General features: G+C 43.0%; 1 protein-coding gene across 1 annotated transcript in view; it reads right to left on the reverse strand.

Moving 5' to 3' along the window:
• IKZF3 (IKAROS family zinc finger 3) overlaps positions 1–26,721 on the reverse strand; it is a 147,786-nt gene that overhangs the window by 92,866 nt on the left and 28,199 nt on the right. The window contains exon 3 of the mRNA XM_053698153.1: positions 1,396–1,506. Within this exon, the coding sequence (XP_053554128.1) occupies positions 1,396–1,506 (111 nt within the window). The remainder of the gene's footprint in view (positions 1–1,395; positions 1,507–26,721) is intronic.

A 26,721-nucleotide genomic window follows, 5' to 3' on the forward strand; every position in this document is an offset into this window, starting at 1 on the left:
TACTGTATGAGTTATCTTCTGTCTAGCACTATTCATATACTATATCTATAACAACAGTATTATATAGATAGACTGATGATGGATAGACGTATAGACAAATAGATAGGTAGAGATAGAAATAGATAGTTAGACAGACATCAGTCATTTCTATAGCTGGCCTCTTGATTTTGTATTACAGCATCACACTAAGATCTCTCAATAGCTAAAAAGTAATAAACTGGCTCATCTAGCTTGTAGAATGTAGAAAACATTTAAAGGAAAAAGATACAGACACATTTAGAATTAGGCAGTGAGAACAAAGAATAAGGGAGGGACTTAAAGGGACATGAAACCCAAACAAATTATTTCAGGATTCAGATAGAGAATACAATCTTAAACAACTTTCTAATTTACTTCTATTATCTAATTTGTTTTATTCTCTTGCTATCATTTGTTGAATGAGCAGGAATGCACTACTGGTTTCTAACTGAACACATGGGTGAGCCAATGACAATCAGTATATATATGCAGCCACCAATCAGCAGCAAGAACCTAGGTTTTTTGCTTCTCCTGAGCTTACCTACATAAACATTTCAGCAAAGGATAACAAGAGAAGGAAGCAAATTAAACAATAGAAGTAAATTGGAAGTTGTTTAAAATAGTATTTTCTATCTGAATCGTGAAAGAAAATGTTGGGGTTTCATGTCCCTTTTAGGTTAAAAGGTTGAGTAATAAATAAAACACACAGAATGCTGCTGATGTATAATCTAGCAGTGCTTCAGAATATATAAGATAGGCTATTGTCAGTACTAATGGTGGGATAACTTACATTTGGTTATCCAGTGGTCTTCTGTATGTATAAAGTTTGGGTGCTTTATTAACTAACCTCCTCCTTAGCTCTCAGTGCACAGGACACCTGCTGTCTCTGACCACTTTTTGAATGTTGTCATTATTTCCACTGCTCTGGTTTGAGGTTTTGTCTTCTCACTCTATAAAAGGCGAGTACATGGGTATCCTCACTGTGCAATGGAAGGCATTATTTCCTGTCCCTTTGCATTTGTGGTCACTTGAGGAAGAAGAGTGGAACACAAAAAAAGAAGGAGGGCAACCATAGTAGAGCGTGCAAGATATTTATCACAGGCTGAGTCAAGCCATCCAGCAGTCTTATATGAAATTGTTTAGCTTTGCAGTTTTAGATGTACCAGACACAAATAACCTACAGAATCTGGCTGTCTGTTCCCTTGAAAACTTTGTGCCACTGGAAACCCTTTTTCTTCCAAAGCACTCAGTTATTGTAAACTCTGCCAGTCAGCTTTTCAGTTTATTTAAAAAGCTGTCCCTGTTTAAACAGTGTACATAGTTATTTACAAATGATACAGTTCATTAGTAAGATTCTGTGCAAATTGTTAAACCCACCAGGCTCACTAAAGCTCTGCAGATGAAGGCGGCAACGCTCCTTATGTTCTTCCAAAGAGCTGCGCTGTTTGTAACTACGTCCACAGAATTCACACTTGTAGGGTTTCTCCACTGAGGGAAAAAAAAAATCTTACTGTTCAGACTATATTACTACACCAAACATAAAACATGTGTATGATACCTGTTATTTAAAGGAACATTACAGCTCAAAAGTTATTGCTGATTGGCTCAGTGACCTGCAGTGCATTGCGGCTCCCAAGTAATAACTTTATCTATGTGTTTAACACATTTGCAGGAGTTTAACACATAGCATTGCTGGATGGCTAGTGCTAAAATTGCCCTAATAATTTACATTATGTTACTTTTGAACTATAATGTCCCTTTAATTAAGTGAATTAATCGATGGTTAATATTAATTAGCAAACAGAGATATTGTTAAGATTTTTCATATTATTGTCTCCAAAAACTGAAATGGGCCACAGAATTTTATATATATATATATATATATATATATATATATATATATATATATATACACACATATACACACGCACACATGTATTAGGCTTTCAAAATCTACTGATCCATTTTTCTGACACAAGCTGAAACTCAAAGGGGGCAAGTGGAACAAGTAAAAATATGATTAGAACAAATAAATTTGTGATACCTTTTTTTTTTTTAAATTAACTTTTAATGTTTGTATTAACTGTGCGCAGGCTTTTCGTAGACTATTGAGGCAAAGGTGGTGGATGCACATTTTTGACTGTTTCTTGTCCTTAAAAGGCTATTTTTCGATTCAACTAAATTCTTGCAAACAGGTATTCGGATGCTCAAAATAGGCCTAGTTACACTATGGAGCTGAAAACTTCTCAGTGATCTCAATGCGTTTTTGTCTCACTTTTTAACTACTTTCAAGACCATTTTTGACTTATCAAATTTGGCACCTCTAGTTCCTCGGAAGGGCTTTTTCGACCATGTGTTATACTGTTGCTCGGTTATTTCCAGTCTTTTACACTGCACCTATGTTAAACACTCTGAAACGGCCATTCTAGAGGTTTGTTGACAAACGTGGTATAGATTCATTAAAACTCCACTGATCCCCATTGGCAAGGCAACAGGGTACACATTTACATATGTATAGGGACATGTAATATCATGTACAGTGAAGGGATGATTTTATATGTAATATTTGATAGTATTTCTCCCTTGCACTGTTTCCATCTGCGCAATTGCTAACCCATCTAAATCTATTAGGATATCTGGATGGCTAGACTGTGCACTGTCTATCGTTATATATGGGCATTTAACAACATTCACAAGGATTTTTTTAAACTTTTTATTCTTAATTTCAAGTGTTTGTCTTAGCCTCCGATCCATTTTGGCATGAACTGTAAACAAAATGGATATGAGTTTCTATGCAATAAAACTTGTAATAAAGTTTTTTTTTTTTTTTTACAGTATTTTCACTTCTTTTATACTGTAAATCTTGACCTCGCTTCATTGCTGCTTAGTATCTAATGAGATTGCATAATCGTTAACATGTTTTTTTTTATAGGGGATGAGCCTCCAAACTCATTTAAGATAATGCATACATTATTGAACTCATGGTCACAAATGCTCATTCCAGATAACAATTTCAATAATATATGCACTGTCATGAACAAGTTTGGACTTTGCATGCATGGAGGCTCGTCCCCTATAAAAACCCATTTACAATCTTGTTTAAGGGTCTCTTAGAAATAGATTAAGCAGCAAGGAAACAGGGTCAAGATTTACATTTTAAAGAAATGAAAAATAAAAATGATTCTTACCTTATAATTTAATTTCCATCTTGGCAGTGAGAGTCCAAGAAAAACATTCATAACCTGTGGGAATTACCTTTTTTGGCTACCAGGAGGAGGCAAAGACACCCCAACAAAGCTTAATCCCTTAAAGGGCCACTAAACCCAAATCTTTCTTTCATGATTCAGATAGAGAATAGAAATTTAAACAACATTACAATTTACTTCCATTATTTATTTTGCTTCATTTTTAAAATATCCTTAGTTGAAGAAAAAGCAATGCACATGGTGAGCCAATCACACGAGGCTTCTATGTGCAGCAACCAATCAGCAGCTAGTGAGCATATCTAGATATGCTTTTCATCAAAGAATATCAAGAGAATAAAACAAATTAGATAATATAAGTAAATTAGAAAGATGTTTAAAATTGCATTCTCTTTCTAAATCATAAAAGAAAAAATGTGGGTGGCATGTCCCTTTAAGGACCAGACCATTTTTTCAATTTTCTTACCCTTAAGGACCAGGGCTATTTTTACATTTCTGCAGTGTTTGTGTTTAGCTTTAATTTTTCTCTTACTCATTTACTGTACCCACACATATTATAACAGAATTTATGTTTACCTGATAAATTACTTTCTCCAACGGTGTGTCCGGTCCACGGCGTCATCCTTACTTGTGGGATATTCTCTTCCCCAACAGGAAATGGCAAAGAGCCCAGCAAAGCTGGTCACATGATCCCTCCTAGGCTCCGCCTACCCCAGTCATTCGACCGACGTTAAGGAGGAATATTTGCATAGGAGAAACCATATGGTACCGTGGTGACTGTAGTTAAAGAAAATAAATTATCAGACCTGATTAAAAAAACCAGGGCGGGCCGTGGACAGGACACACCGTTGGAGAAAGTAATTTATCAGGTAAACATAAATTCTGTTTTCTCCAACATAGGTGTGTCCGGTCCACGGCGTCATCCTTACTTGTGGGAACCAATACCAAAGCTTTAGGACACGGATGAAGGGAGGGAGCAAATCAGGTCACCTAAATGGAAGGCACCACGGCTTGCAAAACCTTTCTCCCAAAAATAGCCTCAGAAGAAGCAAAAGTATCAAACTTGTAAAATTTGGTAAAAGTGTGCAGTGAAGACCAAGTCGCTGCCCTACATATCTGATCAACAGAAGCCTCGTTCTTGAAGGCCCATGTGGAAGCCACAGCCCTAGTGGAATGAGCTGTGATTCTTTCGGGAGGCTGCCGTCCGGCAGTCTCGTAAGCCAATCTGATGATGCTTTTAATCCAAAAAGAGAGAGAGGTAGAAGTTGCTTTTTGACCTCTCCTTTTACCAGAATAAACAACAAACAAGGAAGATGTTTGTCTAAAATCCTTTGTAGCATCTAAATAGAATTTTAGAGCGCGAACAACATCCAAATTGTGCAACAAACGTTCCTTCTTTGAAACTGGTTTCGGACACAGAGAAGGTACGATAATCTCCTGGTTAATGTTTTTGTTAGAAACAACTTTTGGAAGAAAACCAGGTTTAGTACGTAAAACCACCTTATCTGCATGGAACACCAGATAAGGAGGAGAACACTGCAGAGCAGATAATTCTGAAACTCTTCTAGCAGAAGAAATTGCAACTAAAAACAAAACTTTCCAAGATAATAACTTAATATCAACGGAATGCAAGGGTTCAAACGGAACCCCCTGAAGAACTGAAAGAACTAAATTGAGACTCCAAGGAGGAGTCAAAGGTTTGTAAACAGGCTTAATTCTAACCAGAGCCTGAACAAAGGCTTGAACATCTGGCACAGCAGCCAGTTTTTTGTGAAGTAACACCGACAAGGCAGAAATCTGTCCCTTCAGGGAACTTGCAGATAATCCTTTTTCCAATCCTTCTTGAAGGAAGGATAGAATCCTAGGAATCTTAACCTTGTCCCAAGAGAATCCTTTAGATTCACACCAACAGATATATTTTTTCCAAATTTTGTGGTAAATCTTTCTAGTTACAGGCTTTCTGGCCTGAACAAGAGTATCAATAACAGAATCTGAGAACCCTCGCTTCGATAAAATCAAGCGTTCAATCTCCAAGCAGTCAGCTGGAGTGAAACCAGATTCGGATGTTCGAACGGACCCTGAACAAGAAGGTCTCGTCTCAAAGGTAGCTTCCAAGGTGGAGCCGATGACATATTCACCAGATCTGCATACCAAGTCCTGCGTGGCCACGCAGGAGCTATCAAGATCACCGACGCCCTCTCCTGATTGATCCTGGCTACCAGCCTGGGGATGAGAGGAAACGGCGGGAACACATAAGCTAGTTTGAAGGTCCAAGGTGCTACTAGTGCATCCACTAGAGCCGCCTTGGGATCCCTGGATCTGGACCCGTAGCAAGGAACTTTGAAGTTCTGACGAGAGGCCATCAGATCCATGTCTGGAATGCCCCACAGCTGAGTGACTTGGGCAAAGATTTCCGGATGGAGTTCCCACTCCCCCGGATGCAATGTCTGACGACTCAGAAAATCCGCTTCCCAATTTTCCACTCCTGGGATGTGGATAGCAGACAGGTGGCAGGAGTGAGACTCCGCCCATAGAATGATTCTGGTCACTTCTTCCATCGCTAGGGAACTCCTTGTTCCCCCCTGATGGTTGATGTACGCAACAGTTGTCATGTTGTCTGATTGAAACCGTATGAACTTGGCCCTCGCTAGCTGAGGCCAAGCCTTGAGAGCATTGAATATCGCTCTCAGTTCCAGAATATTTATCGGTAGAAGAGATTCTTCCCGAGACCAAAGACCCTGAGCTTTCAGGGATCCCCAGACCGCGCCCCAGCCCATCAGACTGGCGTCGGTCGTGACAATGACCCACTCTGGTCTGCGGAATGTCATCCCTTGTGACAGGTTGTCCAGGGACAGCCACCAACGGAGTGAGTCTCTGGTCCTCTGATTTACTTGTATCTTCGGAGACAAGTCTGTATAGTCCCCATTCCACTGACTGAGCATGCACAGTTGTAATGGTCTTAGATGAATGCGCGCAAAAGGAACTATGTCCATTGCCGCTACCATCAACCCGATCACTTCCATGCACTGAGCTATGGAAGGAAGAGGAACGGAATGAAAAATCCGACAAGAGTCTAGAAGCTTTGTTTTTCTGGCCTCTGTCAGAAAAATCCTCATTTCTAAGGAGTCTATTATTGTCCCCAAGAAGGGAACCCTTGTTGACGGGGATAGAGAACTCTTTTCCACGTTCACTTTCCACCCGTGAGATCTGAGAAAGGCCAGGACAATGTCCGTGTGAGCCTTTGCTTGAGGAAGGGACGACGCTTGAATCAGAATGTTGTCCAAGTAAGGTACTACAGCAATGCCCCTTGGTCTTAGCACAGCTAGAAGGGACCCTAGTACCTTTGTGAAAATCCTTGGAGCAGTGGCTAATCCGAAAGGAAGCGCCACGAACTGGTAATGTTTGTCCAGGAATGCGAACCTTAGGAACCGATGATGTTCCTTGTGGATAGGAATATGTAGATACGCATCCTTTAAATCCACCGTGGTCATGAATTGACCTTCCTGGATGGAAGGAAGAATAGTTCGAATGGTTTCCATCTTGAACGATGGAACCTTGAGAAACTTGTTTAAGATCTTGAGATCTAAGATTGGTCTGAACGTTCCCTCTTTTTTGGGAACTATGAACAGATTGGAGTAGAACCCCATCCCTTGTTCTCTTAATGGAACAGGATGAATCACTCCCATTTTTAACAGGTCTTCTACACAATGTAAGAATGCCTGTCTTTTTATGTGGTCTGAAGACAACTGAGACCTGTGGAACCTCCCCCTTGGGGGAAGTCCCTTGAACTCCAGAAGATAACCTTGGGAGACTATTTCTAGCGCCCAAGGATCCAGAACATCTCTTGCCCAAGCCTGAGCGAAGAGAGAGAGTCTGCCCCCCACCAGATCCGGTCCCGGATTGGGGGCCAACATTTCATGCTGTCTTGGTAGCAGTGGCAGGTTTCTTGGCCTGCTTTCCCTTGTTCCAGCCTTGCATTGGTCTCCAAGCTGGCTTGGCTTGAGAAGTATTACCCTCTTGCTTAGAGGACGTAGCACCTTGGGCTGGTCCGTTTCTACGAAAGGGACGAAAATTAGGTTTATTTTTTGCCTTGAAAGGCCGATCCTGAGGAAGGGCGTGGCCCTTACCCCCAGTGATATCAGAGATAATCTCTTTCAAGTCAGGGCCAAACAACGTTTTCCCCTTGAAAGGAATGTTAAGTAGCTTGTTCTTGGAAGACGCATCAGCCGACCAAGATTTCAACCAAAGCGCTCTGCGCGCCACAATAGCAAACCCAGAATTCTTAGCCGCTAACCTAGCCAATTGCAAAGTGGCGTCTAGGGTGAAAGAATTAGCCAATTTGAGAGCATTGATTCTGTCCATAATCTCCTCCAAAGGAGGAGAATCACTATCGATCGCTCTTATCAGATCATCGAACCAGAAACCTGCGGCTGTAGCGACAGGGACAATGCATGAAATTGGTTGTAGAAGGTAACCTTGCTGAACAAACATCTTTTTAAGCAAACCCTCTAATTTTTTATCCATAGGATCTTTGAAAGCACAACTATCCTCTATGGGTATAGTGGTGCGTTTGTTTAAAGTGGAAACCGCTCCCTCGACCTTGGGGACTGTCTGCCATAAGTCCTTTCTGGGGTCGACCATAGGAAACAATTTTTTAAATATGGGGGGAGGGACGAAAGGAATACCGGGCCTTTCCCATTCTTTATCAACAATGTCCGCCACCCGCTTGGGTATAGGAAAAGCTTCTGGGAGCCCCGGCACCTCTAGGAACTTGTCCATTTTACAAAGTTTCTCTGGGATGACCAACTTGTCACAATCATCCAGAGTGGATAATACCTCCTTAAGCAGAATGCGGAGATGTTCCAACTTAAATTTAAATGCAATCACATCAGGTCCAGCCTGTTGAGAAATGTTCCCTGAATCAGTAATTTCTCCCTCAGACAAAACCTCCCTGGCCCCATCAGACTGGGTTAGGGGCCCTTCAGAAATATTAATTGTTGCATAGTAAGGAGTATTGGCGCGCTAGATGTACTAGGGGCCTCCTGAGTGGGCAAGACTCGTGTAGACGAAGGAGGGAATGATGCAGTACCATGCTTACTCCCCTCACTTGAGGAATCATCTTGGGCATCATTATCATTATCACATAAATCACATTTATTTAAATGAATAGGAATTCTGGCTTCCCCACATTCAGAACACAGTCTATCTGGTAGTTCAGACATGTTAAACAGGCATAAACTTGATAACAAAGTACAAAAAACGTTTTAAAATAAAACCGTTACTGTCACTTTAAATTTTAAACTGAACACACTTTATTACTGCAATTGCGAAAAAACATGAAGGAATTGTTCAAAATTCACCAAATTTTCACCACAGTGTCTTAAGGCCTTAAAAGTATTGCACACCAAATTTGGAAGCTTTAACCCTTAAAATAACGGAACCGGAGCCGTTTTGAACTTTAACCCCTTTACAGTCCCTGGTATCTGCTTTGCTGAGACCCAACCAAGCCCAAAGGGGAATACGATACCAAATGACGCCTTCAGAAAGTCTTTTCTAAGTATCAGAGCTCCTCTCACATGCGACTGCATGCCATGCCTCTCAAAAACAAGTGCGCCACACCGGCGCGAAAATGAGGCTCTGCTTATGCTTTGGGAAAGCCCCTAAGAATAAGGTGTCTAAAACAGTGCCTGCCGATATTATTATATCAAAATACCCAGATAAAATGATTCCTCAAGGCTAAATATGTGTTAATAATGAATCTATTTAGCCCAGAAAAAGTCTACAGTTTTAATAAGCCCTTGTGAAGCCCTTATTTACGATCGTAATAAACATGGCTTACCGGATCCCATAGGGAAAATGACAGCTTCCAGCATTACATCGTCTTGTTAGAATGTGTCATACCTCAAGCAGCAAGAGACTGCACACTGTTCCCCCAACTGAAGTTAATTGCTCTCAACAGTCCTGTGTGGAACAGCCATGGATTTTAGTGACGGTTGCTAAAATCATTTTCCTCATACAAACAGAAATCTTCATCTCTTTTCTGTTTCTGAGTAAATAGTACATACCAGCACTATTTCAAAATAACAAACTCTTGATTGAATAATAAAAACTACAGTTAAACACTAAAAAACTCTAAGCCATCTCCGTGGAGATGTTGCCTGTACAACGGCAAAGAGAATGACTGGGGTAGGCGGAGCCTAGGAGGGATCATGTGACCAGCTTTGCTGGGCTCTTTGCCATTTCCTGTTGGGGAAGAGAATATCCCACAAGTAAGGATGACGCCGTGGACCGGACACACCTATGTTGGAGAAATACAGTTTTTCTCGTCATTAAATGGACTTTCTGAAGATACCATAATTTTCATCATATCTTATAATGTACTATAAAAAAATATAAAATATGATGAAAAAAATTAAACAAACACACTTTTTCTAACTTTGACCCCTAAAATCTGTTACACATATACAACCACCAAAAAACAAGCATGCTAAATAGTTTCTAAATTATGTCCTGAGTTTAGTAATACCCAATGTTTACATGTTCTTTGCAAGTTATAGGGCAATAAATACAAGTAGCACTTTGCTATTTCCAAACCATTTTTTTTTTCAAAATTAGCTATAGTTACATTGGAACACTGATATCTGTCAGCAATCTCTGAATATCCCTTAACATGTATATATTTTTTTTTAGTAGACAACCCAAAGTATTGATCTAGGCTCATTTTGGTATATTTCATGCCACTATTTCACCGCCAAATGTGATCAAATTTAAAAAAATTGTTCACTTTTTCACAAACTTTAGGTTTCTCTCTGAAATTATTTACAAACAGCTTGTGCAATTATGGCACAAATGGTTGTAAATGCTTCTCTGGGATCCCCTTTGTTCAGAAATAGCAAACATATATGGCTTTGGTGTTGCTTTTTGGTACTTAGAAGGCCACTAAATGCCGCTGTGCACCACACGTGTATTATGCCCAGCAGTGAAGGGGCTAATTAGGGAGCTTGTAGGGTTAATTTTAGCTTTAGTGTAGTAGACAACCCAAAGTATTGATGCAGGCCCATTTAGGTATATTTCATGCCACCATTTCACGGCCAAATGCGATCAAATTTAAAAAAAAATCACTTTTTCACAAACTTTAGGTTTTTCACTGAAATTATTTACAAACAGCTTGCACAATTATGGCACAAATTGTTGTAAATGCTTCTCTGGGATCCCCTTTGTTCAGAAATAGCAGACATATATGGCTTTGGCATTGATTTTTGGTAATTAGAAGGCCGATAAATGCTGCTGCGCACCACAGTTGTATTATGCCCAGCAGTGAAGGGGTTAATTAGGTAGCTTGTAGGGTTAATTTTAGCTTTAGTTTTTTTTTAAAAACACCAACATATTCTGCTGTGTAGGATCCCTCCTTAGCCCCCAACCTCCCTGATCCCCCCCACAAACAGCTCTCTAACCCTCCCCCTCTACCTTATTGTCTGCCATCTTGGGTACTGGCAGATGTCTGCCAGTACCCAGTTTGCATACAATTAGCCTTTTTAAAAATATATATTTTATTTATTTTTCTGTAGTGTAGCTCCCCCCTCAATAACCAACCCCCTCCCCCCTCCCAGATCCTTAGATAAAATTGCCCCCCCCTCCTCTCTTTCCTGCTTTGTTCCATAGGGCTCCCAGCCGCTCCCGCTTGCGCTCCCGTCCCCACATCTGTGCGTGCTCCCATCGTCCCCGCACGTGATCCCGCCCCCCTCTGACGTGTCTACACCAGCGATGGCCGCCCACCCGCCTCCCTGCAACGACTCCCACCCAACAACGATCGCACTGTTGGTCATTAAGGGGTTAAATATCCCTCCCACTTCCCCTGCCCTCTCAGTAGTTCAAGACGAGGATAAGGAAAAGTTAAGAGAGATATAAGGGGTACAGAGGTGCAAACGACTGCCACCACAGATAGCTCAGCATGCTAAGGCACTGTGGCTGAGCTCTGTAGCAATCCAAGGGTTGCAGGTTCGATCCCCGGTGAGGTCCACTCAGCCTTTCACCCTTCCGAGGTCGATAAAATGAGCAGCGCCTTGAGACCCTTACAAGTGATTAGTCGCACTTTGCAAGTACCCAATACATACATACATACATAATGCATTAGGGCAGGCTTGTGGACTCTCACTGCCAAGACGGAAATTAAATCAGATAAAAATAATTTTTATTTTCCTTTTATTGGCAGTGAGAGTCCACGAGAAACATTCATAACCTGTGGGAAACTAATACCCAAGCTGAGAAGTCCATGAATGTTCAGGAGGGAAGGTAGGGAAGGCAGTCCTAAGCACTAGGCACCACCGTTTGTAGAACCCTTGTCCCAAAAGAAGCCTCCGCTGAGGCAAAAACATCAACTCTGTAGCACTTTGTGAAAGTGTGCATGAATACCATGTTGCAGCCTTGCAAATCTGGTCAACTGAGGCTTCATTCTTGAAGGCCCAAGAAGTAGAAACTGCACGAGTCGAATGGGCTGTAATACTAGAAGGGGGCTCTAGATCCGCCTCCTCATAGGCCATGTGAATCAGACTTCGCAAACAGAAAGAAAGCATAATTGCTGAAGCTTTCTGCCCTTTGCGCTTACCAGTACAGGACGAACATTGAAGATGACTGACGAAACTCCTTAGTAGCTTGAAGGTAGAACTTCAACGCCCTGACCACATTCAGGTTATGCAGCAGCCTCTCCTTAGAGTATGATGGTTTTAGACAAAGGAAAGGAACCACAATCTCTTGGTTTATGTTGCTTATATTGACTACCTTACGCCTAGATTTAGAGTTCTGCGTTAGCCGCCAAAAGCAGGGTTAAGGGGGTCCTAACGCTGCTTTTGGCCGCCCGCTGGTATTTAGAGTCAGGCAAGAAAGGGTCTAACGCTCACTTTCAAGACTTTTCCATACCGCAGATCCCCTTACGCCATTTGCGTATACTATCTTTTCAATGGGATCTTCCTAACGCCGGTATTTAGAGTCTTGGCTGAAGTGAGCGGTAGACCCTCTACCGACAAGACTCCTACCCCCAAAAAAAGTCAGTAGTAGTTAAGAGCTTTATGAGCTAACGCTGGTTTATAAAGCTCTTAACTACAGTGCTCTAAAGTACACTAACACCCATAAACTACCTATGTACCCCTAAACCGAGGTCCCCCCACATTGCCGCCACTCTAATAAATATTTTTAACCCCTAATCTGCCAACCGCACAGTTATTAACTATTTAATAGCTATTGTACCTAGTTAAAATAAATACAAAGTTGCCCGTAAAATAAATATAAATCCTAAAATAGCTACAATATAATTATTCGTTATATTGTAGCTATATTAGGGTTTATTTTACAGTTAAGTATTTAGTTTTAAATAGGAATACTTTAGTTAATAAGATTTAATTTATTTTGTTAGATTAAAATTTAATTTAGGAGGGTGTTAGGGTTAGACTTAGCTTTAGAGGTTAATACATTTATTATAGTAGCGGCGAGGCCGGTCGGCAGATTAGGGGTTAATACTTGAAGTTAGGTGGCGGCGACGTTGGGGGGGGGGCAGATTAGGGGTTAATACTATTTATTAGAGGGTTTGCGAAGCGGGAGTTCGGCGGTTTAGGGGTTAATAACTTTATTATAGTAGAGGTGAGGTCCAGTCGGCAGATTAGGGGTTAATAAGTGTAGGTAAGGTAGCGGCGACGTTGAGGGGGCAGATTAGGGGTTAATAAATATAATATAGGTGTCGGCGATGTTAGGGGAAGCAGATTAGGGGTACATAGGTATAATGTAGGTTGCGGCGGTGTCCGGAGCGGCAGATTAGGGGTTAATAATATAATGCAGGTGTCAGCGATAGTGGGGGCGGCAGATTAGGGGTTAATAAGTGTAAGGTTGGGGGTGTTTAGACTCGGGTTCATGTTAGGGTGTTAGGTGCAGACTTAGAAACTGTTTCCCAATAGGAAACAATGGGGCTGCGTTGGGAGCTTAACGCTGCTTTTTTGCAGGTGTTAGGTTTTTTTTCATCCCAAACTGCCCCATTGTTTCCTATGGGGGAATCGTGCACGAGCACGTTTGGCCAGCTTACCGCTACCGTAAGCAACGCTGGTATCGAGGGTTGAAGTGGCGGTAAATTCGGCTCAACGCACCCTTTTTTGAGCCTAACGCAGCCCCTCAGACAACTCTCAATACCAGCATTGTTTGGAAGCAGCGGTAGGAAAAAAAGATGCGTTAGCTACGCAGGTCTTTACCAACAAAACTCTAAATCTAGGCGTTAGGTAGAAAACCTATCTTTGTCCTCAAAACAGTCTTCTCTTGATGGAACACTAGAAAAGGGGGTTCACACATTAAGGCAGACAGCTCAGAAACTCTACAAGTAGAGGAAATAGCCAGCAAGAAAGCCATTTTTCAAGTGAGTATCTTAATATCAACAGCATGCAGAGGCTCAAACGGAGCCTTTTGAAGAACTCTAAGAACCAAATGAAGGCTCCAAAGGGGAACAACAGGTTTGAAAACAGGTCTCATTCTGGCCAAAGCCTGAACGTCAGGCAAACAAGCCAAATTCTTAGGAAACAGAACACAAAATACAGAGATCTGACACTCAAGAGAACTGGCCAACAAACCCTTCTCCAGGCCCTCCTGGAGAAACTGTGAGACGCTGAGTTTTCACTCTACGCCAAAAGAACCCACGCTGGTCACACCAGTGGAGATAAGGTATTCAGACCTTGAGGTAGATGTGTCTAGTGACATGCTTGCAAGCCTGGATAAGAGAATTGTTCACTTTTTCAGAGAACCCTCTCTGAGCCAAGATCAGCCAGTCAATCTCCAGGCAGTCAGCCTCAGAGTATCTAGGCTTTGAAAAAATAACGGACCCTGAGACAGAAGGTCCTGACGTAGAGGCAACCGCCAAGGAGGACCAGACAACATGGTTACTAGGTCTGCGTAGCAAGTCTTGAGTGGCCACACAAGAGCTATCAAGATAGTTGGTATTCTCTCCTGCTTGATCCAAGCAACCACTCAGGACAGGAGAACAAATGGTGGAACAAATATAATACATTGAAGTTCCACGGAACAGCTAACTCTTCCACCAGCTCCGCTGAGGATCCCTGGATCTCAATCTGTATCTCAGGAGCTTGAAGCTGGAAGCCATCAAATCTAACTCGGGAATGCCCCAACCGAGGGTGATCTCCTGAAACACCTCCTGTTTCAAAGCCTATTCCCCTGAATGGAGAGTCTGCCTGCTCAAGAAGTCCACTTCCCAATTTTCCACACCTGGGATGTGGATAGCTGAGATTTGTTATTGATGTCTCACCACCCACAGGAGGATTTTGGACACCTCGTGCATCACCAGAGAGCTACGTGTAACCCTGATGTGTAACCCTGATGGTTGATATAGGCCACAGTCATGATGTTGTAATATTGGAATCTGATATAACGGACAGAACGTAGCTGGAGCTACGTTAGAAGCACATTGCAGATTGATCTCAATTTGAGTATGTTGACTGGAAGGGACACTTCTTCCTGACACCAGGACCCTATACAGCACCCAAGCCTAACAGGCTCGCGTCTGTGGTGATGATTATCCAAGATGTCGATGGAAACACATCCCTAGGAGAACTGGAACAGGAGACTGTCTCCAATTGAGACTCTCTCTCGTCTGGGTATCCAGGCAAATGAACAGATCTGAGTGATCTCCATTCCATTGTCTGAGCATATACAACTGTAGTGGTCTCAGATGATAGCGAGCAACCACAAGACCTACCACTTCAATGCATTGTACTACCGAGGGAAGAACATTGGACTGAAGCAGGCGAAATGTCCTTTAAAGCTTTTTCTGTGATCTGATCTTTGAAGTAGAGTCTATCATTTTTCCTAGAAAATTTGCCCTTGTAGCTGGGTAGAGGGAGCTCTTTTCCAGATTAACCTTCCATTCACACTTCCGAAGACAAGAGAATAACCTCTCTGTGTGATCTTGAGCCACTGGCAACGTTACAGAACCAGGATGTTGTCCAGGTAAGGAGCTACCGCAATACGCTGCAGTCGAACAACAGACAGCAGAGCTCCAAGCACACTCTGGGTGCTGTAGCCAGTCCAAAGGGAAGCGCAACAAATTGGTAGTGATTGTCTAGGAAGGCAAACCTCAAAAAACAGTAGTAATCTCTGTGGATCGGAATGTAAAAAATCGGAAAGGTACGTATACTTTACCTGACCCTCTTAAACCAGGGGAAGGATGGACCGAATACTTTCCATTTTGAAGGTCAGAACCCTTACGAACCTGATGAGGCCCTTTAGGTCCAGAATGGGGCGGAATGTGACCTCTTTCTTGGGAACAACGAAAAGGTTGGAGTAGAATCCTTTTCCTCTTTCTGATAGAGGAACTAAGACCACCACATCCATGTTTACGAGGTCGTTCACACATTGGATTAGTGCCCTTCCTTTCACTGGGTTTCCAGAGAACCTTGAGAGAAGGAAGCAGTCCCTTGGGGACGTGACTGAAAGATGTCCAGAACTCAAGGATCCCGGATGGACTGAGCTCATTCTTTGTAAAACAGAAACAATCTGGTCCCAGGTCGGGGGCGATTCCATCATGCTGACTTAATGTCTTGGGAATTTACAAGAAAAAGAGGGTGCGATGGCACTACTTTGAATTTTAAGGATTGGCTGGTAAAAGTATTAGTATCGGCCTTATTGACAGTTTTACTTGCCCTTAGGTGCTGTGTACCTATTATATTTACAAGCTAACAACCAAGGGGGTTGTGAAAAAGGGGTACACTTAAATAGCACTCATATCCTCAATAGTTACATTAGTGTTTGTGTGGCGTGAAGGTTATGAAAGAAAGAAAATAACACAATAAAACAACAATGAAACAATACTATTAAAGGTTAATTTTTATTGTGTCATTTTCTTTCTTTCATAACCTTCACGCCACACAAACACTAATGTAACTATTGAGGATATGAGTGCTATTTAAGTGTACCCCTTTTTCACAACCCCCTTGATTGTTAGCTTGTTAATGTCTTGGGAAGTTGGGAAGCCTTCTTGGGTTGCTTGTTCTTGGTCAACCACTGGGTGGACTTCCAGGTAGGTTTAGGAGAGTCCGTCTTAGGCGTTTCTGCGCTCCTCTGGTTTCTATTCAGACGAAAGGGATAAAAACGTCCAGCCGAACAACCCTTGGACTTAGCTTTTTTGTCCTGCAGTAGGAAAGCTCCCTTTTCACCAGTGATGCGAGCTATAACGGAATCACCGCCGGAACCCCCAGGGTCAACAAAACCCTCTTAAGCAGGAGCCTGAGTTGCTCCATTTTAAATCTTATCGAGACCTCCTCAGAGTCCCCTTCTGACTCTGCCTCCGATGTGTCAGAGGAAGAGAGTTCTGCTTCCAAGTTGACTGCTGGCTCGTCCTTAGAAGGTTGATCGTAACTATCTGTAGTAACCTCGGCCAAACCCTCTGAACTACATGCTGAAGAGCAATTTTTGGCCCTTATCTTTCGCTTCCCTGCTACGGGTAAAGCACTCAGGGCAGAAGTCACAGCAGACTGAATATGGGTTGTAAGGTCACTGGGCAGTAGGCCTACCCCTGCGGGGGTCGAGTTTTCACAGCAGCTTGAGGCAACCATGGTTGTACAGGGACATCTGCATCACCTGACACTTGTCAATCCGCCAAAGGGCCTGCCGTTAACAGGCTACATGGAAATTCATCAGCGGTCTGCATGCTTGGGCCTCCTGCATGAGTCGTTAGGACAAAAGATAAGCAGGAACTGCAAAACTGCGCATGAGAATGCACAGTATTTATTTTGCACAGCATACATTTAACATTATCAATGGAATGTACCAAGGAAGATTACTCCAGACTCTCCATTAATAGAGAATCGTCCACGAAGCTGGCCGGAAATGGTGCGAAATTCCGGATGTTGCACCATTTCCGGCCAGTTCCGCTGCGCGACAGACCTGTGGTAAACTGTGTCTCCGCCCACCGCTGCAGCCTATCTCTGCGGGCTATAATAATCAAAGTAACCCAGAGCACGGTATCGCCTCTGAGATGTGCCTGCACTTGTTGTGTATTGAGTGACTGTGTGACCGGTATTGAACACTAGTGCAGCAACAATCATAACACCATTATGTGTCCCAATGCCATTATGTCTGAGTGATATGGCATCAATACTGAAGGAACCTATATCATCGTCTGTGTCCTGTATAGCAGAGAGCCTAAAGCGCTCCCTTCCAGCCATACACGCACCCTGAGGTCTGGCTAAATACCGGGTCTGTTGGTTCGTTATGACAGGTCACGGCCTGTTGCATTGGGGGACATAAATGTGCACAGTGCGCTTATAAACCAGAGATATGACCTTACACCACCTCTCTATTAGACAAGTTGCCATGAGAGAGGGGACAACTTACCTATGATAAGTCTGTAATTTAGTGTGAGCCACACCGCATTATCAGACAGGGTATTTGGGAAGCTAGAAAGAGGCAGGGGATTTGGGTAGCTAGAAAGAGGCAAGGGAGTCCCAGCATCTACCAGTATTAGATATTCCAACACTGAATTGAGATTTACATGGCTATATCATCCCCTAGTCTGAAGAGCCAAATCCAAGTTGAAAACTTCATTTCTTTATTTCTTTAACAGAGCACCTCTCTCTGCCTACCTCCATGACACGAGGCAAATAACTACTGAGGGGTAGGGGTGTCTTTGCCTCTGCTGGTGGCCAGGAAAGATAATTCCCACAGGTTATGAATGTTTTTCGTGGACTCTTATTGCCAATAGAAGGAAGTAGTGTTTTGCATAGAAACTTGTAATTGCCATTTTGTGACCAGTTCACGCTAAAAGGTAACCGGTATTTAACAAACACTCAAAATAAATATAGTTTAAAAGAATCCTTGTGAAAACTGTTAAGTGGCCATATATACAATAGAAAAACAGTGCACAGTCTGCATATCCAGATGACCTAAGAGATGCATTTAGATGGGTTAGCAGTGATGCAGATGGAAAGCAGCAATTATGCGATCTTCTGTAAAAATCTGATTTTTATAGTTCCATTACTGTTAGTGACAATCACAATCATTTGTAGATGTTGTTGAAGTGACTATAGATTTCTGTCCATCCTGCCAAGATACATTATGCATTTATATGGAGTATTGAGGATGTCTTGTGATGACGATAGGTAAATGTGACACATTTCAATGAGTTTTTTTCCTTGCCAAGTGAACAAAGGGGTAACTTGAATAGCTTTGTTGTAAACTTAACAGGTGTGAATAAGCTACTGTATGTGTCAGTTTCGAGAGACCTCCCAGTTTGTATTTTGAAAACAGGCCGTTAAGAATAGAACAACAAAATTTATGCTTACTTGATAAATATATTTATTTCCCCTGGATATGGTGAGTTTGCGGCTTGAGTAATTACTGTTGGGAATATCACTCCTGGCCAGCAGGAGGAGAAGGAGGCAAAGAGCACCAAAGTTAAACTGCTAAGTATCACTCCCTTACTCACGACCCCCAGTCATTCGACCGAAGGGAAATGGAGAAAAAGGAGTAACACAAGGTGTAGAGGTGCCTGAGGTTATAGTCAAAAGAACAACTGTCTTAAAATAAAGGGTGGGGCCGTGGATTCACCATATCCGGAAATAAATTTATCAGGTAAGCATAAATTTTGTTTTTCTTTCCTAAGATATGGTGAGTCCATGGCTTGAGTAATTACTGCTGGGAACCAATACCCAAGCTAGAGGACACGGATAAATAGGGAGGGACAAGACAGGCAGTCCTAAACAAAAAGGCACCACCGCTTGTAGAACCTTTCTTCCATCAGCCGAGGCAAAACTATCAAATTTGTAAAATTTTGAAAAAGTATGTAGAGAAGACCAAGTTGCAGCCTTGCAAATTTGTTCCAAAGAAGCTTCATTTTTGAAAGCCCAAGAAGAAGAAACAGCTCTTGTGGAATGAGCTTGTAATTCTCTCAGGAGGCTGCTGTCCAGCAGTCTCATAAGCCAAACGAATTATACTTCGTAACCAAACAGAAAGAGTAGTAGCATTAGCTTTATGACCTTTACGTTTCCCAGAGAAACAGACAAAGAGGGCAGAAGACTGGCGAAAATCCTTAGTCGACTGTAAGTAGAATTTGAGAGCACGTACAACATCGAAATTGTGTAACAAACGTTCTTTTGAAGAAGGATTAGGACACAGAGAGGGAACAACAATTTCCTGGTTGATATTTCTATTAGAAACAACCTTAGGAAGGAAACCTAACTTAGTATGAAGAACCGCCTTATCGGCATGAAAAATAAGATAAGGGGAATCACACTGCAGAGCTGAGAGTTCAGAGACTCTTCAAGCAGAAGAGATAGCAACAAGAAAAAAAACCGTTCAAGTTAACAACTTAATGTCTATGGAATGTAACGACTCAAACGGAGCCAGCTTTAAAACTTTAAGAACAAGGTTAAGGCTCCAAGGAGGAACAACAGACTTAAAGACAGGTCTGATTTTGACCAAGGCCTGACAAAAAGATTGCACATCTGGTCGCATCCGCCAAATGTTTATGTAGTAAAACTGATAAAGCAGAAATCTGACCCTTCAGGGTACTGACTGACAATCCCTTTTCCAGGCCTTCCTAAAGAAAAGATATAATTCTAGGAATTCTAATTCTACTCCAAGAGTAGTCCTTAAAGATATTTACGCCATATCTTAGGGTAAACCTTTCTAGTAACAAGCTTGCAAGCCTGAATCATGGTCTCAATGACCAACTCAAAAAACCCCCACTTAGACAGAATTAAGCGTTCAATCTCAAAGCAGTAAGCTTCAGAGAACGAGATTTGGATGAAGGAAGGGCCAGCGCATCTATCAGAACGGCCTGTGGATCTCTTGACCTTGAACCGTACCTTGGAAGCTTGGCTTTCTGATGGGACGCCATCAGATCTAACTCCAGCACCCCCATTTGAGGACTAAGCTGGAAAACACCTCCGGGTGGAGTTTCCACTTCCCGGGATGAAAAGTCTGTCTGCTCATAAAATCCACTTCCCAGTTGTCTACTCCTGGAATGTGGATGGCAGATAGACAGCAATTGTGTGTCTCTGCCCACTGAATAATCCGAGTAACCTCCTTTTTGACTAAGGAACTCTGAGTTCCTCCCTGGTAATTGATGTAAGCCACAGAGGTTATGTTGTCTGACTGGAACCTGGTAAACTGGACTGAGGACAACTGAGGCCAAGCCAATAGAGCATTGTAAATTGCCCTTAACTCCAAGATGTTGATGGGAAGAGCAGACTCCTACCGAGTCCAAAGGCCCTGAGCTTTTAATAAGTTCCAGACTGCTCCCCAGCCCAGCAGGCTGGGGTCCATGGTCACGATCACCCAGGAAGGTCTCCGAAAGCATGTGCCCTAAGACAGATGTTCCTGAGAAATCCACCACGGGAGAGAGTCCCTTGACGACTGATCTAACTCTATTCTCTGAGATAGATGTGCATGGTCGCCATTCCATTGTCTGAGCATGCACAACTGGAGAGCTCTAAAATGGAATCGAGCAAAAGAAATGATGTCCATGGAAGCCACCATCAGACCGATTAACTCCATACATTAGCCTGAAGAGAGAGGCAAGAGGAAATGATTTTGTTTTTCCTGACCTCTGTCATCAATAGAGAATCTATTATGGTCCCTAAGAACACTACTCTTGTAGCTGGGTAAAGGGAGTTTTTTTTTTGTTGAAAAGGTGGCGCTTGAACCAATATGTCATTCAGGTAGGGTGCCACAGCAATTCCACGAGAACGGATCACTGCCAAAAGAGCCCCCAGAACCTTTGAAAAAAGGTTCTGGGAGCCGTGGCTAGACAAAATGGAAGGGCCACAAACTGGAAATGTTTGACCAGAAAGGCAAATCTCAGGAATCTGTGATGGTCCCTGTGAATCAATAGGAACATAAAGATACGCATCCTTTAGGTCTATGGTTGTCATGAACTGACCCTCTTGTACTAAAGGAAGAATGGAGCATATAGTCTCCATCTTAAACGATGGAACTTTGAGAAACTTGTTTAGACACTTCAAGTCTAGAATGGGACAGAAAGCTCCCTCTTTTTGGGGAACCACTGTTCCTGCACTGGAACTATCACTCCCAGGGAGGAAAGATGTTGTATACATTTCAAGAACGCCTCTCACTTTATCTGGTCTACAGATAATCTTAAGAGATGGAATCTGCCTCTGGGAGGAAAAGTCTTGAATTCCAATTTGTAACCCTGGGATACTATGTTCGCAGTCCAGTGATCTGGGACATCTCGTATCCAGGCTTGAGAGAACTGAGAAAGTCTGTCCCCCACCTGATCCGATCCCGGATCGGGGACAAACCTTTCATGCTGATTTGAAATCAGCTGCAGGTTTCTTTGATTGTTTCCCCTTGTTCCAAGACTGATTGGGTTTCCAAGACAACTTGGATTGTTCCTGCTTGGAAGAAGAAGGGGAAGGCTTTCCTCTGAAGTTACAAAAGGAACGAAAATTACTCTGACGTCCTTTAGGCCTATTCTTCTTATCTTGCGGTATTAAAGACCCTTTTCCACCCATAATATCAGAGATAATTTCTGCCAAACAAGGCAGAACAAGGTTTTGTTCTTGTAAGGAATCGCCAGAAGCTTGATTTTAGAGGAAACGTCCGCAGACCAGGATTTCAACCATAACGCCCTGCGGGCTAGGACAGCGAAACTAGAAGTTTTAGCTCCTAGTCTAACAACCTGTAAAATGGCATCTGCAATAAAGGAATTGGCTAACTTAAGAGCTTTAATCCTATCTTGAATTTCATCCAAAGAAGTCTCTACTTGAAGAGAATCAGACAAGGCGTCGAACCAATAAGATGCCGCACTAGTCACGGTGGCAATACACAACACAGGTTGCCACTGCAGACCTTGATGAACATAAATCTTTTTCAAATAAGCCTCCAGCTTCTTGTTCATCGGATCCTTAAAAGAGCAGCTATCCTCAATAGGAAGTGGCCCCTTCAACTTTGGGTACAATATACCAAGGGTCTTTAATGGAGACCTCGACAGGAAACATTTTCTTTAAAATGGGAGACGGGGAAAAGATACCCTTGGTTTCTCCCATTCCTGTGAGATAATCTCCCTAGCACGGTCCGGCACAGGAAAAACCTCCGAAGTGGAAGGTTCATCAAAGAAACTATTAAGTTTACTAGATTTCTTAGGAGTGACAACGGACAGGGGTATCTGAGTCATCTAAAGTAGCTAAAACCTCCTTTAACAATACATGAAGTTGTATTTCACCCTCAGAAAGTCCTAATGTATCTTCCTAATCAGACTTATGAGAAAGGGCAACTTGGGAAGCAGAGCTAAGGACAGGCACCTTACTTTCTGAATTTCTAGATTTCCTCTTGCGTTTTCCCTGTAATCTGGGAATGGCAGCTAATGCCGCAGATACCGCTGAAGATACCTGGGCAGCAATTTGTGCTTTTAAATAAACTCCACTAGGAGTTATAGAGGAACCGCAGGGCACTGCATGTGACGCCATTGAGGCTTGGGACGTAGCAGGAGAAAGCTGAGGTATTATTTTAACAGCATCATCCTGAAAGACATTAGGCTAAAAAAAAACTAAATTTATAATTTCTTTCTCTTGTGGTGTATCCAGTCCATGGGTTCATCCATTACTTGTGGGATATTCTCCTTCCCAACAGGAAGTTTCAAGAGGACACCCATAGCAGAGCTGTCTATATAGCTCCTCCCCTAACCCCCACCTCCAGTCATTCGACCGAAGACAAGAAAAAGGAGAAACTATAGGGTGCAGTGGTGACTGTAGTTTAAAAAATAAAAACACCTGCCTTAAAGTAACAGGGCGGGCCGTGGACTGGATACACCACAACAGAAAGAAATTTATCAGGTAAGCATAAATTTTGTTTTCTCTTGTAAGGTGTATCCAGTCCACGGGTTCATCCATTACTTGTGGGATACCAATACCAAAGCTTTAGGACACGGATGAAGGGAGGGACAAGGCAGGCACTTAAACGGAAGGCACCACTGCCTGTAAGACCTTTCTCCCAAAAATAGCCTCAGAGGACGCAAAAGTATCAAATTTGTAGAATTTAGAAAAAGTATGAAGCGAAGACCAAGTCGCCGCCTTACAAATCTGTTCAACAGAGGCCTCATGTTCAAAAGCCCATGTGGAAGCTACCACTCTAGTAGAATGAGATGCAATTCTTTCAGGAGGCTGCTGGCCAGCAGTCTCATAAGCTAAACGGATTATGCTTCTCAGCCAAAAAGAAAGAGAAGTTGACGAAGCCATTTGGCCTCTCCTCCTTCCAGAGTAGACAACAAACAATGCAGATGTTTGATGAAAATCCTTAGTAGCTTGCAAATAAAACTTTAAAGCATGAACCACGTCAAGATTGTGTAACAGACGTTCCTTCTTTGAAGAAGGATTAGGACACAGTGACGGAACAACAATTTCCTGATTGATATTCCTATTAGATACTACCTTAGGAAGAAACCCAGGTTTGGTACGCAAAACTACCTTATCTGCATGGAAGATCAGATAAGGGGAATCACACTGCAAGGCAGATAACTCTGAAACTCTTTGAGCCGAAGAGATAGCTACTAAAAACAGAACTTTCCAAGATAAAAGCTTGATATCTATGGGATGCAAGGGTTCAAACGGAACCCCTTAAAGAACTTTAAGAACTAAATTTAAACTCCATGGCGGAGCAACAGGTTTAAACACAGGCCTGATTCTAAACAAAGCCTGACAAAACGCCTGAACGTCTGGAACATCAGCCAGACGCTTGTGCAAAAGAATAGACATAGCAGAAATCTGTCCCTTTAAGGAACTAGCCGATAAACCCTTTTCCAATCCTTCTTGGAGAAAAGATAGTATCCTAGGAATCCTGACCTTACTCCACGAGTAACCCTTGGATTCAAACCAATGAAGATATTTACACCATATCTTATGATAGATTTTCCTGGTGACAGGCTTTCAACCCTGAATCAAGGTATCAATGACCGACTCAGAGAAACCAAGTTTTGATAAAATCAAGCGTTCAATCTCCAAGCAGTCAGTCGCAGATAAACTAGAATTGGATGTTTGAATGGGCCTTGGAGTAGAAGGTCCTGCCTCAGCGGCAGAGTCCATGGTGGAAAGGATGACATGTCCACCAGATCTGCATACCAAGTCCTGCGTGGCCACGCAGATGCTATCAAAATCACCGAAGCTCTCATCTGCTTGATCTTGGCAATCAGACAAGGGAGGAGAGGAAAAGGTGGAAACACATAAGCCAGGCTGAAGGACCAGGGCACTGCTAGAGCATCTATCAGCGTTGCCTGGGGATCCCTTGACCTGGACACGTAACGAGGAAGCTTGGTGTTCTGATGAGACGCCATCAGATCCAGTTCTGGTTTGCCCGATAGTTGAATCAGCTGGGCAAATACCTCCGGATGGAGCTCCTACTCCCCCGGATGAAAAGTCTGCCGACTTAGAAAGTCCGCCTCCCAGTTCTCTACTCCTGGGATATAGATAGCTGAGAGATGGCAAGAGTGATCCTCTGCCCATAGAATTATCTTGGAAACCTCCATCATTGCCAGGGGACTCCTTGTTCCCCCCTGATGGTTGATATAGGCTACAGTCGTGATATTGTCCGACTGAAATCTGATGAATCTGACCGCAGCTAGTTGAGGCCAAGCCTGAAGAGCATTGAATATCGCTCTTAGCTCCAGAATGTTTATCGGAAGGAGGGCCTCCTCCTGAGTCTACGAACCCTGAGCCTTCAGGGAATTCCAGACTGCGCCCCAGCCCAGAAGGCTGGCATCTGTCGTCACTATAGTCCACTCTGGCCTGCGGAAACTCATTCCCCTGGACAGATGGACCCGAGATAACCACCAGAGAAGAGAATTCCTGGTCTCTTGATCCAGATTTAACAGAGGAGACAAATCTGTGTAGTCCCCATTCCACTGATTGAGCATGCAAAGTTGAGGTCTGAGATGCAGGCGGGCAAACGGAACTATGTCCATTGCCACTACCATTAGGCCGATCATTTCCATACACTGAGCTACTGACGGCCGAGAAGTGGAATGAAGAGCCCGGGAAGAAGTTAGAAGCTTTGATATCCTGACCTCTGTCAGAAAAATTTGCATTTCTACCGAATCTATCAGAGTTCCTAGGAAGGAAACTCTTGTGAGAGGAGAGAGTGAACTCTTTTCTCTGTTCACCTTCTACCCGTGAGACCTCAGAAAGGCCAGAACAATGTCCGTATGTGACTTGGCGATTTGAAAAGTCGACGCCTGGATCAGGATGTCGTCTAGGTAAGGAGCCACCGCTATGCCCCGTGGCCTTAGAACCGCCAGTAGAGACCCTAGAACCTTCGTAAAGATTCTTGGCGCCGTGGCTAATCCGAAAGGAAGAGCCACAAACTGGTAATGCCTGTCTAGGAAGGCGAACCTGAGGAACTGATGATGATCCATGTGAATCGGAATGTGGAGATAAGCATCCTTTAAGTCCACGGTAGTCATATATTGACCCTCCTGGATCATAGGGAGGATGGTTCGGATTGTCTCCATCTTGAAAGATGGGACCCTAAGAAATTTGTTTAGGATCTTGAGATCCAAGATTGGTCTGAACGTTCCCTCTTTTTTGGGAACTATAAACAGGTTTGAATAGAAACCCTGCCCCTGTTCCTCCCTTGGAACTGGGTGGATCACTCACATAACCAGTAGGTCTTGAACGCAAAGTAAGAATGCCTCTCTCTTTATCTGGTTTGCAGATAGTTGTGAGAGGTGAAATCTCCCCTTTGGAGATGAACCTTTGAATTCCAGAAGATATCCCTGGGAAACAATCTCTAGTGCCCAGGGATCCTGGACGTCTCTTGCCCAAGCCTGAGCGAAGAGAGAAAGTCTGCCCCCTACTAGATCCGGTCCCGGATCGGGGGCTACTCCTTCATGCTGTCTTAGAGGCAGCAGCAGGTTTTTTGGCCTGCTTCCCCTTGTTCCAAACCTGGTTAGGTCTCCAGACTGGTTTGGACTGGGCAACATTTCCCTCTTGTTTTGTATTAGAGGAAGCTGAAGCTGCGCCACTATTGAAGTTTCAAAAGGAACGAAAATTATTCTGTTTGGTCCTTAACTTATTGGACCTATCCTGAGGAAAGGCGTGACCTTTTCCTCCAGTAATATCAGAAATGATTTCCTTCAGATCAGGCCCGAATAGGGTCTGTCCCTTGAAGGGGATGTTAAGGAGCTTAGACTTTGAAGTAACGTCTGCTGACCAGGACTTAAGCCATAGCATCCTACGCGCCAGAATGGCAAAACCTGAATTCTTAGCCGTTAGCTTGGTTAAGTGAAAAACGGCATCAGAAATAAAGGAATTAGCTAACTTAAGAGCTTTAATCCTGTCTAAAATATCATCTAACGGGGTCTCCACCTGTAGAGCCTCCTCAAGAGACTCTACCCAAAAAGCCGCTGCAGCAGTAACTGGGGCAATGCATGCAAGAGGCTGGAGAATAAAACCCTGATGTATAAAAAAATTTCTTAAGGAGACCCTCCAATTTTTTATCCATAGGA

The sequence above is a fragment of the Bombina bombina genome, chromosome 1, assembly GCF_027579735.1.
Source record: "Bombina bombina isolate aBomBom1 chromosome 1, aBomBom1.pri, whole genome shotgun sequence".
Taxonomy (NCBI): Eukaryota; Metazoa; Chordata; class Amphibia; order Anura; family Bombinatoridae; genus Bombina; species Bombina bombina.